The sequence below is a fragment of the Camellia sinensis genome, chromosome 11 (genome assembly GCF_055761805.1).
Source record: "Camellia sinensis isolate YWXY chromosome 11, ASM5576180v1, whole genome shotgun sequence".
In the NCBI taxonomy this organism is placed as follows: Eukaryota; Viridiplantae; Streptophyta; class Magnoliopsida; order Ericales; family Theaceae; genus Camellia; species Camellia sinensis.
In genome coordinates this window covers 137,461,935-137,473,778 of record NC_138971.1, presented here as the reverse complement: position 1 = coordinate 137,473,778, position 11,844 = coordinate 137,461,935, and the positions used below count along the sequence as shown (strand labels likewise).

At 34.0% G+C, this 11,844-nt stretch overlaps 2 protein-coding genes across 3 annotated transcripts; one reads left to right on the top strand and one right to left on the bottom strand.

The window, feature by feature from the left end:
- The first annotated feature begins 1,189 nt into the window (after window positions 1–1,189).
- Window positions 1,190–4,234, top strand: LOC114314385 (protein IQ-DOMAIN 6). The gene is made up of 5 exons (XM_028260865.2): window positions 1,190–1,582; window positions 1,674–1,931; window positions 2,830–3,057; window positions 3,167–3,280; window positions 3,354–4,234. Exons 1-5 carry the CDS (start codon window positions 1,517–1,519, stop codon window positions 4,044–4,046), a joined length of 1,359 nt encoding a protein of 452 aa, XP_028116666.1. The 5' UTR covers window positions 1,190–1,516; the 3' UTR covers window positions 4,047–4,234.
- Window positions 4,235–4,271: 37 nt separating this feature from the next.
- On the bottom strand, window positions 4,272–11,207 carry LOC114314384 (cytochrome P450 711A1). 2 transcript variants are annotated; one of them, XM_028260864.2, is made up of 5 exons: window positions 10,762–11,207; window positions 6,924–7,076; window positions 5,132–5,921; window positions 4,913–5,008; window positions 4,272–4,797 (listed from the first exon to the last, which is right to left on the bottom strand). In XM_028260864.2, exons 1-5 carry the CDS (start codon window positions 11,025–11,027, stop codon window positions 4,468–4,470), a joined length of 1,635 nt encoding a protein of 544 aa, XP_028116665.2. In that variant the 5' UTR covers window positions 11,028–11,207; the 3' UTR covers window positions 4,272–4,467. The 2 variants fall into 2 exon arrangements, with proteins under 2 accessions (XP_028116665.2, XP_028116664.2); XM_028260863.2 differs by lacking the exon at window positions 10,762–11,207 and adding an exon at window positions 7,688–8,562.
- Between the last annotated feature and the right edge of the window lie 637 nt (window positions 11,208–11,844).

Below are 11,844 nucleotides of genomic sequence, written 5' to 3'. Positions count from 1 at the left end.
GATAAAATATAAACTAATTTGATAAAAATAAATATCAAAAAAATATTTTTGAATTTTTAAAAATTATTCTACCTACTAAAGATAAAATTATGTAAAATTAATAAATCTTTTAGACATTTATTTATTTATTTTTATCAAATTAATTTATATTATGTGTTTGGATGATGATCATGTAATGAGTAATTGTTTTTATTTTCATTAAATTAGTTTCTATTTTTTCAAAAGTCAAATATGGCGACAATTTTGATATTATTATTAAACCAATCCATTAAATAAAAAATCCAAAACTAAAATTTTTTTATCGATTACACATTAAAATCCTAATAATCACTCATTACATAATCATCATCCAAAACACATAATAAAATTTAATTTAGTAAAAAAATAAAGAAATAAATGTCAAAAAAATTATCAATTTTATATAATTTTATCTTTAGTGTATAGAAATAATTTTTAAAATTTTAAAAATATTTTTGTGACATTTAATTTTGTCAATTTAGTTTATATTTTATCAAATTGACGATTTACCCTTGAAATTAAGCAATGACATCTTCAATCGTTTTTATTTGGAATAAGATTCAAAATTTAAAATTAAATGTGTCACAATTGAAAAGTCAATGACCAAAGTGACACAAATCCCAAACTATAGAAATAGTTAATATAATTCGCTCAATTATTAATGCTGACCATTTTAGAAAATGGGAGAGAAATGGCTCAAAACAAATATTTACAAAATAGAAAAAAAAAAAAAAAAAAAGCCTCAAAATAATTTTTTAAAGAAAAAAATTCAATGCGTAAAACGTTCGCAATCATCCCCACATCCGCAAACCCTATCTATACAAACCACTTACCGATTCAATTTTTTTCAAACTGCAGATATACAGGCAAGTTCAAATCATAAACTGAAACTGTCGAAAACTGAACGATGAGTACTCTAATATACATCAATGAGCAATAATGACAGATATTTCTACTTAAATAAAAATATTTACAACACACCAGATCCTCATAGCACTGACTTTACAGATTTCTTGTCTCTGTTTTTGTTTTTTTTAATTTAACTTTTGTGTGCCTTTTCATAAACAGAAAAAAGGAAACGTGCCTTTTCATAATTTTGCCAAAAGTAGTGGCGGTGGGGTACTACCTCGTAATATTTTCCAAAACCGAGGGTCGTTTAATCAATCACGCCCTCCTCAAAAAAAGCAGCGAATCCCAGCGGGAAATTTAAAGTCCACCTCGTGTCCGTTATTTTCGAATTTCAAATACCAAACGGCTCATTTCACAACACAACACAACACCACTCAAGACAAACACCACCAAATCCACCACTACATGCCCCATTATCCAATCCCACCACTCCCCTCTTCTCTCTCTCTCTCTACAATTACCCTTTTCTCTCTCTAAATTTCACCTCCTCCTGTGTATAAAAGGGTTTCATTTGAGCTCTTTAGGCCTCTGTTTCATTAAAAATTAGAGCTTTTTTCTGAGGAGTTGCAAGTTGTGAGCTTTCTCATCAATGGGTGGTTCAGGAAAATGGGTAAAAGCATTGATAGGTCTCAAGAAGCCAGAGAAAGACGACCAAGTAAGCTTGCTTATAACAATCCCACCATGAATCTGTAGATTTTTTTTTTTTTTTTCTTCTCAATTTCTCTCTGTCTCACTTGTTTATCTAGGAAAAGGGTCGAAGTAAGGGCAAGAAATGGAAGCTATGGAGGAATTCATCAGGGGATCTTGGGTCCTCATGGAAGGGTTTCAGAGGGAACCATCACAGAGGTACTGCATCAGAGGGGTCTGATTGTTCATCAGTGATGACTAATGATGCTTTTACAGCTGCTGTAGCTACTGTGGTCCGAGCTCACCCTAAAGATTTCAGGGTTGTGAGACAAGAATGGGCCGCAATCCGGATCCAAACTGCTTTCCGTGGCTTCTTGGTACATGGTGTCCCCCCCCCCCCCCCCCCCTTCCCTTTTTTTTTGATCTGTTTGGTTGCTGAGAAATTGTGGGAAAAAATAAAGACATTTTGATTTTGTCACTCGAAGAGTTTTTTTGTTAGATATATGAAGGGTGACACACAGAATAGAGGGTATACAACAACAATAAAATTTTAGCTGAAATTTGTTTCTAAGAAAAATGAATTATTAAAGTAAAGGAAAAGAAAAGAAAATTCAAATGATTCATTTTTCTATTATGCATTCAATTTACTCCTGTTAGAAAGTAGAATAGTTCCTATTTTGCTTTTTCTTTCCTTTTTTGCAATTAAAGGCAGCCTAGGGGTCTTCTATATTTTCATAGTCAGATGAATAGATAGACAACTTTATTGATGCATGGTGAGAGACTTGGAACTGAACTATTTTTAAACTCATAGACAGACTAATCTACATCAATCTTTAATTTTACAATAGAAGCTTGGATCTAGATGTTTTGAAAGGAGGAGGTCTCAATTAATACAAGTTTTCTGTATTATGGCCTATGCGATAACAATTAATTCGTACATACGTAGTTGATGGATTAATCATTTAGAGAATCAATAGAATGATTAAAACCTAGAAACCAGATCTCATGAAGTGAAGAATTTTAGCTGTTCATTGCAAAAAAAATTTAATCTAGGAGTACTCAACTGTGTCCAAGGCAGTCACCTTTTTGCAGTTTTGAGTTATTTTATCAATCATTGGATGCATAATTAGCATTGCTCAAAATTTTAAGTAAGATTTGATGTTTGCAACATATGTCTGTTCAATAAATTTATGCTTGAGTTACTTTTTGATTCAACCATTTGGGAAATTCAAATGTTATCCTGGCTGTATTGTAATAACTTGTGGATAAATATAGGCAAGAAGAGCTTTAAGGGCCTTGAAAGGAGTGGTGAGGCTTCAAGCTTTGGTTCGGGGTCGGCAGGTGAGGAAACAGGCTGCTGTGACTCTGAGATGCATGCAGGCTCTTGTTCGAGTGCAAGCCCGGGTTAGAGCTCGTCGTGTTCGTATGTCTATGGAGGGTCAGATTGTACAGAAGATGCTAGATGAACGGCGCAGCATGGCTGATCTCTTGAAACAAGCTGAGGTATCGTGATGCCCCTTAATGAATTCAAGTTTCTATTATGAACATTCCTTTTGCCCTTCATGAAATTATGATTTTTTTTTTTTTAAATACAAATCTTGGAAATTGTCAGGAAGGGTGGTGTGATAGTCAAGGTACACTAGAAGAGATTACAGCAAAGCTACAAATGAGGCAAGAAGGGGCTTTCAAGAGAGAAAGAGCACTTGCATATTCTCTTGCTCAAAAGGTAAGAATTTAATTAGTTCAGACTTCTCTTATTCTCTTGCTACAATAAAACGACTAAAATTTTCATTTTCCAGCAATGGAAATCAATCCAGAGTTCTGATTCCCAAACAAATATCCCAATGTCCTATCTCAAAAGTCAAGAGTTTGACAAGAATAGCTGGGGTTGGAATTGGTTAGAACGTTGGATGGCGGCGAAGCCATGGGAAAATAGATTGATGGAGAAAGTCCACACCAATCCCTCAGAGACGACTCCACCTTCTAAAAATTGTGTAGATTCCTTATCAGGTAACCGTTCAAAATCATCTGAACCATGCTCGGTGAAAGTCAGAAGGAACAATGTTAGCACAAGGATTTCAGCAAAACCTCCTCCAATTGGGCAAGTCACTCGGTCATCTTCAAGCCCAAGCTCTGAATTTCAATATGATGAGAGCTCAGCTTCGTCTTCAATTTGCACATCTACTACGCCTGGTTCTGGAAACACTGTCATGGCTTCGGATAGAACAGAGGAGAGCAATAATAACAGTATGCCAAGCTATATGAGCCTCACTGAATCAACCAAGGCTAAACAAAGAAATTTATCTCACCGAATTCAAAGGCAGTCCATGGATGAGTTTCAGTTTCTTAAGAAGTCAGCGGCGTTTTGTAATGGGGACTCAAAAAGCAGTATTGGCTCTGATCCTTATGTTAACATGTCCAGGCCACTCTGCCTGCCCACCAGAATGGAAAAAAATCCGATGAAGTCAGGAGAGAGAGGATTGCTTTTATGACTAAAGTGAGTTGCAAAGTTCAACAGCTTGTTGTTCTGTTCTAGTTTAGTAAGTATATTACTTCAGAGCTGCTGTACTATGAGCTGATCAGTATTGAAAAACTTCTATGATGTGCTTGAGATTCAATTTAGGGGTTTATTATGTACAATAGTAAGTTTGGTTGTGGAATTAATTAATGCTTTTTTTTTATTTATTAGCATTTCATTTCCATGGTCATCATGAGAATGTCTAGTTAACTTGCTCAATCTATAATATTTCCAGAATCTCTATTAACATTACAATATAGTTTGCAGTATTAAAAAACATGACCAAATTGGGATGATAGGCAGAGATCATCAAAACCCAGAAAAACTTCAAACTTCTTATGTTATAAGCTTCTACAAACGTGCTAAGAAGTTCACAGCGTCATGCTCAACCACATTTATGCACGTTTGATGGCTCTAAGCTTGACACCATGCTTGAAGTTAAGAACTATGCTAAACTCGAGTTCCAGAGGCTTTTCCATGTTGGGGGAATGGCGAAATACATATCTACGGTATAGATGAATCAGTGACAGTTTTATTTCTTGTATGGAGAACTTTTGGCCAATGCATGCTCGAGGTCCAATTCCAAAAGGTATGTTTGCATAAGGGTGCCTTTGTTTTTCTTCTTCGCAATTCGGATCAAACCTCTCTGGCTTGAATTTGTTTGGCTCTGGGAAGTTTTTCGGGTCCTTAGCTAGAACTCCAAGTGCCAACCAGACCCATGTCCCCTGCTTATTTATAGATAAATTTAGGAGTTTAAATGCTTATTCTAATGCATTACACAAACGCGCCATCTTACATAAATTTACTGTTTTATCATTCAAATTATATAGAATAGAATACCTTTGGCAGAGTGTAACCTCCTATCTCCACTTGTTTTGATGTTTCTCTTGCAACTAATGGAGATACAGTATAAAACCTCATTGCCTCTTTGACCACCTGCAATCAAACAATCAAGAAAGCTGATTGAGCAATCATTGGCATTTGATCTATGCTATACTTCATCAAAATGTGAAAATGCCAGAATGTCTCCTTTTCTGATTGATCATATCTTAGACTTACCTGATCAAGATAGGGAAATTTGAATTGGAGATCATCAGCAGTCGGCATTTGATCATGCGGGCCAAACCCATCAATCTCTTCAAGCAACTTCTTCTCAACTTCCGGATGCCCAGCAACTAGATAGACAGTGGAAGACAATGTAAACGAAGTTGTGGCTGATCCAGCAAGTAGATGCTCATAAGTAACTGCACTGATGTAGTCTGGGGTGAAAACACTCTTCATCACCGCCTCTGACTCCCTTGCTCTCAATATGAGTGACAAAAAGTCCTTTGAGCCTTGATCCTTTTCTTTCATCTTCTTCACAACAATCTTATCAAGGCGGTTACTCAAATCTCGATTAGCTCGGTCTACTTTCCAATCCATAGTGCCTGGTATTCTTTTAAGAATTTGGCGAAATGGCTCTTGGAGTATGGGGACAAGCAGGCCTAATATAATTGAGAATGAGCCTGAAAGGTCCATCTTGAGCATTGTTGTGGAGTAGATGTGTTTCTTCATGAAGTCATGGGCTTCACTATTGTTTTTGCCTTGATGCCTTGAATCGTTCATGGAGTCTCCTCCTGATTGTGGCTTAGAAGAGAGGCCAAAATCAACACCAAAGGCAGCTTGCCCAATCACATCGGTGGCTAGTTTGAGGGAGAAGTCAGAGAAAATGATGTCCTCTTCTTCGTTAGAAGGAATATTTGGAGTTGCAGACTCAATGAATGCTTGCATAGTTGGCACCAATTTGGCTAGGTGGGATGGCTGGTAGACTGATACTATTGTGTTTCTCATTGTAGACCATATTTGATCCCTGTAAGCTAGTTGTGTATCAAACTTTATTCATGTTCCAAACAACGTTGTGTAATCTCATTCACAATGAATCAATTTGTCTTGCCTAGAAACCTATTCTCAAAAACATGGAATGTTTATACAACTTGCAATGTAGCCTAGTGGAGAGGCAACTAAAATTTCAATAAATCTTGAGCAAAGATAGGTAGTTGTGGCCCTGCTTGAATTCCAATTTGCTGAATTTGAGGTTCAAACATTAGTGATTAAATTGAAGAAATCTCAGCTGTTCATCAAAAAATGGGAGGCCTAGATGGAAGAGAGGGGAAGTGGTTTATTTTCTTGCAAGAAAACCAAAGGGAGAGTGGATAGTTACTAAAGAGAGAGTTGGCAGGATCTAAACCTTTCAATTTTGGGCGAACTACCTGGTATTTCTACAACTTCATCACACTGAAGTTACAACCCCAAATTTTTGTAAATCCAAATTCAAGTTTTTAAGGTTGTGTTCGGATCATGTATTTGGGATGAAATTTGTGGAGAAAAAGGAAAAATGAAAAGAAATCACAATTTTACCTTTTCTTCCCAAATCCTAAATTCAAGCATAAAGGGAGGCTTAGGCGTCACCTTGTTCATAGGTTGTACTGGCTATGGAATTGTCATTGTTGGTAAGGTACACAACGATATAGGATTTGAATTAAGAATTTGGGATGAAATTTGTGGAGAAAAAGGGAAAATGAAAAGAAATCTCAATTTTACCTTTTCTTCCCAAATCCTAAATACAAGCATAAAGGGAGGCTTAGGCATCACCTTGTTCATAGGCTGCACTGGCTATGGAATTGTCATTGTTGGTAAGGTACACAATGATATAGGAATTGAATTAAGAAGCAAGCACTTTGTGCTTTACAAAGGTGGGGGAGACTAATTACCATAGGGGCTAATTTAACAATTAACAACTGACTTTCGCCGATCAAAAAAATACATATATATGTGTGTGTGTGTGTGTGTTTTTGTAATGAAGTCATGATACCTGGTAAAGAAGAGACCCTTCTGATGAAGAGGGGAGGCAGAGATGGGAGAGGGAATGCTTCTATTGGGAATGTCTTTAAATTTCTTAATTCCAACTTCTTTGCAAAGCTCTGCATCTGCTACTATTACCAGTGGCTGTCTACCCATATGAAACCTGCCCCCACAACACAAATCAATATAAATGCTCATGAATAAGTGACAACAGTGGATGGCTTCATGGTAATTTGCTAATCCAATTCAACATTCTGTTTTCAGCACTTATACTCAGTCTATTTTGGCAAAAATATTTTTCAATAATTAGTTTTAACGTTTGATATAAAAGAAAACAAAAGTCAATTTAAAAAAAAAATTATTTGGACGAAAAAAAATTCTACTTTTAAAAAACATTTTTTTGTACTTTTAGTCTTATCAACGCCGCCACCACCAACGCCACCCTCCTACCACCACCACCACCACCACCACTAGTACATTAGTTTCAAGTTGCAAACAACATAAGAAAATATTTTCAATAGGAAAATATTTTATTCCGAAACAAACGGAGTGTTAACTCTCAGATTTATCGAACAATACCTTATTGTACAACTCAATAAAAAAAATTAAAAATCAAAGAATAGGCTGAAATTCATTGACTAAATCATGTCTAAAATATGTTTGATGCACTTAAAACCCAAAGCAAGACTTGAAAAGCTAAATGCATAGCTAAAGTAGAGGAAAATATATAATTAAGGTACTTAATTATGAACAAGCATGTAAGAGAAATTTAACCTGAAAATAGGACCATATTGGTTGGCAAGGACAGAGAACAAGTCTGGGCCATACTTGGCAAGCAAGGGCAGGTTTCCTAGCAAAGGAAAAGGGATAGGGCCAGGTAACCTCCTAACACCCCAATAGGGTGCATAGAAGAACAAGTACCCCAAAACTGCACCTAATAATAAGCTTGAGGCCAACAACATGGAGGTTGTAGCTGATACCATTGGGGTCCTGTTCCTAATTAAGGTGAGTCCTTCCTTCTTCAATTCTTGGAGAATTTCATTCACTAAGTCCATCTGAGAGGGGGAGAGAGACGGAGAGAGAGAGAGAGAGAGAGAGAATTTTATGGTTGTCACTAAGCAAGTTGATGGAGTTGGTCTTTGTGTTGTGGGTAATCCAATGATGAGACAGGCAAAATGGGGGTGGGGGGCACCCTTTGTAGATTTTGGGTGGCAAAACTATTTTATATTTTATAAAGTATAAATAAATTTTATATTTTGTTTAACAATTTTGTCTTTCAATTCCATAAAAAAGTAGGGATATACAAATAAATCGATTTGCACCGATTCAAATGGTACCATTTGGTCTGGTTTTTTGAAAGGGCTATTAGGTCGTTGATTATAGTTTAATCATCAGATTAAGATTCAAAATAGAATTGCCCCTTATTTAAAAAATATCTACATTTCGTATTTTATTGAAAATTTTGTTTTTGTAATAGTTGGTATGTAATGAAGAATTTAACATGTCTTTACACATTTTATAGCAATCAGTTTGGAGAATATTATAAAAAAAATTAAGTATGCTTCTGAATTTTTGGAATGCTTTTATAAAACTGGATAGTATGAATATAGTGATAAAAAAATTATAATCTAAAATCATAGGACCAAACTATTTGGTTTTGATTCTTGATTCACCTTAAAACAGTAAATTGTGAATTTAGGTGATGTGTTACAACTTTATTTGTTAAAATAATATGTCCATTTCTTGTGGTTAAAAAAAAATGGAGAAGACAATGTTGTTATTCCAACAAAACAATGTGCTGTGCCCACTAATATGTTGATAGCTTTGGCCTTGTTTGTCAATGGGCAAAAAATGTGAAAAATTCGGTACAAGTAATCATATTACTTTTTTTTTTTTAATTAGAAAATCAAAAGATCAATTAAAATAGTCAATTTCTACATGAGCCCTTAGTGCGGTGAGATTTTTTAGTTAAAGTTGATGCAGCCTTTATTTGACATAAGTTAAAATGGGACTTTTTAATTAAAATAGTCACAAAATGGCAAAATAAATTTTTTTAGCTCAATAAGACAAAATGTCACATCCAAACTATAATCATTTCATTTTTTCTCTCACAAAAGTTAAAAAAATCAAAAAAACTTATTTCAAACGAAACTTTTTAGCCTTAAATTAAAATAACTAAAAAATTAAAAAGCCAAAGCACATCCCAAACGAACCGAGAGTAATGTTCAACCAATAATCTAACTTACAAATTTGCTAACAATAATATATATATATATATATATATATTTGATTGTCGTATTTTTATATTCAAAATGCATTAATTATTATGCGGATCCAGACATTGAGAAGTATCAAAATTATCACGCAAACTCAATTAGCCGTTGAATATGCTGCAGTTAAAAGGCAAAACATTTTTGCACCACTTTGTAATCTCAATTATGTCACTTTGTGCTTATGTAACGATGCGATTATATTATAAAATGATATAAATATTACAAATTATGTGATAAGAAATATTATTAATTATTTTTAAAAAAAATTATCACATATTATGATATTAGTTATAAAATATTAAAATTTTATTACTTATGTGATGATAAATTGCAGATGATTTGTCAAATGGCAGTGGCTTTGGTCCAATCCAAGATCGAATTGGATCATGTTGTTGGGCTCGTGGGAGTCCACCACGGGTGCCTTTTTGATAATCCGAACCGTTCAATGTGTAGAACTCGTCGAGTACTATATGCTTGTAAAAAATCACGATGATCGGATATCGATAGCTATGTGAACAAAACAGTTTTTTATCAACCGTTAATTGTTTCACCGTCTATTTTTTTTATACAAAACTGATTTGATCACATAGCTATTGATATCCGATCAACGTGATTTTTTACAAGGATGTAGTACTCGACAAGTTTTACACATTAAACGGTTCGGATTATCAAAACGGGCCTCAAAAATAGACCCCATAAACCGAACTGGACGGGTTCAATCTTGATCTCAACTTGAGACAAGCTGAACCAAAACATAATTGTTAGACAATAAATTGCATATGATGTGTAAATGTATGTATGTGTACTGCTTCCAACAAAATATACTTGTTGACATTTCATAAATCTTCATTATTTAATAGTGTATAGTTTCTTTTCGCTAAGTATAAATATAGGGTAATGCTAGAGACACTAAATTTTTTATCAAACAAATGACCAAATGTCTCATATGGGTGTGGGGTCTGCAATTTTGTGGGCCCACACCCATGTGAGACATTTGGTCATTTATTTGGTAGAAAATTTGGGACCTCTAGCATTTTCCATAAATATATACATATATATTCGTTGATTTGATTAAATAATTTCTCATTATATTGTTTTCTATCAAGTTCTTAAGGATGCAAAATGCTTAAGGAGAAATAACCTATGCAAATTGATTTTTTATTTGTTTATTTATTTTTATTTTTTTTGGAGAAATTTCAGATCAATAAGACTTAAAACATAATTACAAATCAAGTGATAAACTTTATCAATATTACTAATTAAAATTATAAATTTGTCTATAAATATGTAATAACTTTCTCAAATTACCTCTTATTGGTAATTTCTCTCCCTCTTTTTTATTTTGGATGCAATTGTGACTCATTTGGATTATGAATTTATAAAGAGATTTGTGAGAAGAAAAAATATATAATTAAGGGGTTTTTTTTTTTTAGTTTCCTCTTGCCATTTCTTCTCTCTAAAATTGTTACACAAATTGATAAATCCAAATCCAAACACAGTACAAGAAAGTGTCTCATCTAACAAATCAATTCAAAATATTGAAGAAATTAAAAGTAGAAGAATTTAGAAGCAAACCTGAAAATAGGGCCATAGCGCTTGGCAAGGACTGAAAAAACGTCTGGACCGTACTTGGCCATTAAGGGCAGGTGACCTAGGAATGGAACAGTTGGAGGACCAGGCACCTTTCTAACACCCCAATATGGACTATAGAAGTACCCCAAAACCCCTCCTATTAAGGCCAATATGGTGCATATAGATGATACCATAGTGACCCTTGTTAAGGGCAATTGTCCTACTACTATATCCATTACCCTTTGAATCGTTTCACTCACTGTATCCATCACGAGAGAGAGAGAGAGAGAGAGAGAGAGAGAGAGAGCTCTTTAATTGACAAGGGTTTCAATGTAAAGGAGAGAAATGTGGCTACTATATAGTAATTGGTAATAGAGCATCTTCTTCAATAGTTGGTCTTTTGTCTGTTTATTGATTAATGAGATTGGCCGAATGGTGGGCCCACTCATAGGTAACTATGGTCTAAAATGCGACGGATTGAAATAAGGATACATGTAGATGAGAAAGGAGGAAAAAAATTATCAATATATGAAATGAAATTATATTTGTTGTGAGGATAGATGAAAAAGTATATATATGAGTATAAATGTCATTTGCACTCTATGAGTTGGTTATTTTTTTCTCCTTCTCTTACCTGTTGAATTAATCAAAATATAATTTTAAAATGAAGATTCCGATCATAAGTTTGATTTTAAATTTTTTTTAAAATAATAGCCCGAAACAAAAGAACAAAATAATATAAAATATTTTATTATGCTTATCTATTTGTCTACCTATCTATGTCACTTATCTATTTACATATCATCACTTATTTGTTCACTTAATATGTCGATATGTCCGTATCACTATTAACACATGTGGTCTCTATCAGCCACTTGTGATACAATAGTAGGATAAAAATAAAAAATAATAATTTATTTTTCTTATCAAATAATTTTATTAATCCTGTCTTTGTTACCAAAAAGATCAATTCTTATATCTAATGTCATATTATCGTAAAAATAGACTTTATCACATTTAAATCCTTTTAAATTTGAGGAGAGTTTGGATCCAAATTAAATTCAAGTAGAATCTGAACAAAAGGCT

Coding starts and splice junctions, on each gene's coding strand:
- LOC114314385 (XM_028260865.2), top strand. CDS start 1,517: ATGGGTGGTTCAGGAAAATGGGTAAAAGCATTGATAGGTCTCAAGAAG. Junction 1,932..2,829: donor CTGCTTTCCGTGGCTTCTTG/GTACATGGTGTC, acceptor GGATAAATATAG/GCAAGAAGAGCTTTAAGGGC. Junction 3,281..3,353: donor CATATTCTCTTGCTCAAAAG/GTAAGAATTTAA, acceptor TTCATTTTCCAG/CAATGGAAATCAATCCAGAG.
- LOC114314384 (XM_028260863.2), bottom strand. CDS start 7,968: ATGGACTTAGTGAATGAAATTCTCCAAGAATTGAAGAAGGAAGGACTC. Junction 5,922..6,923: donor AAGGGTCTCTTCTTTACCAG/GTATCATGACTT, acceptor ACTAGCTTACAG/GGATCAAATATGGTCTACAA. Junction 4,798..4,912: donor GAGGTTACACTCTGCCAAAG/GTATTCTATTCT, acceptor ATAAATAAGCAG/GGGACATGGGTCTGGTTGGC.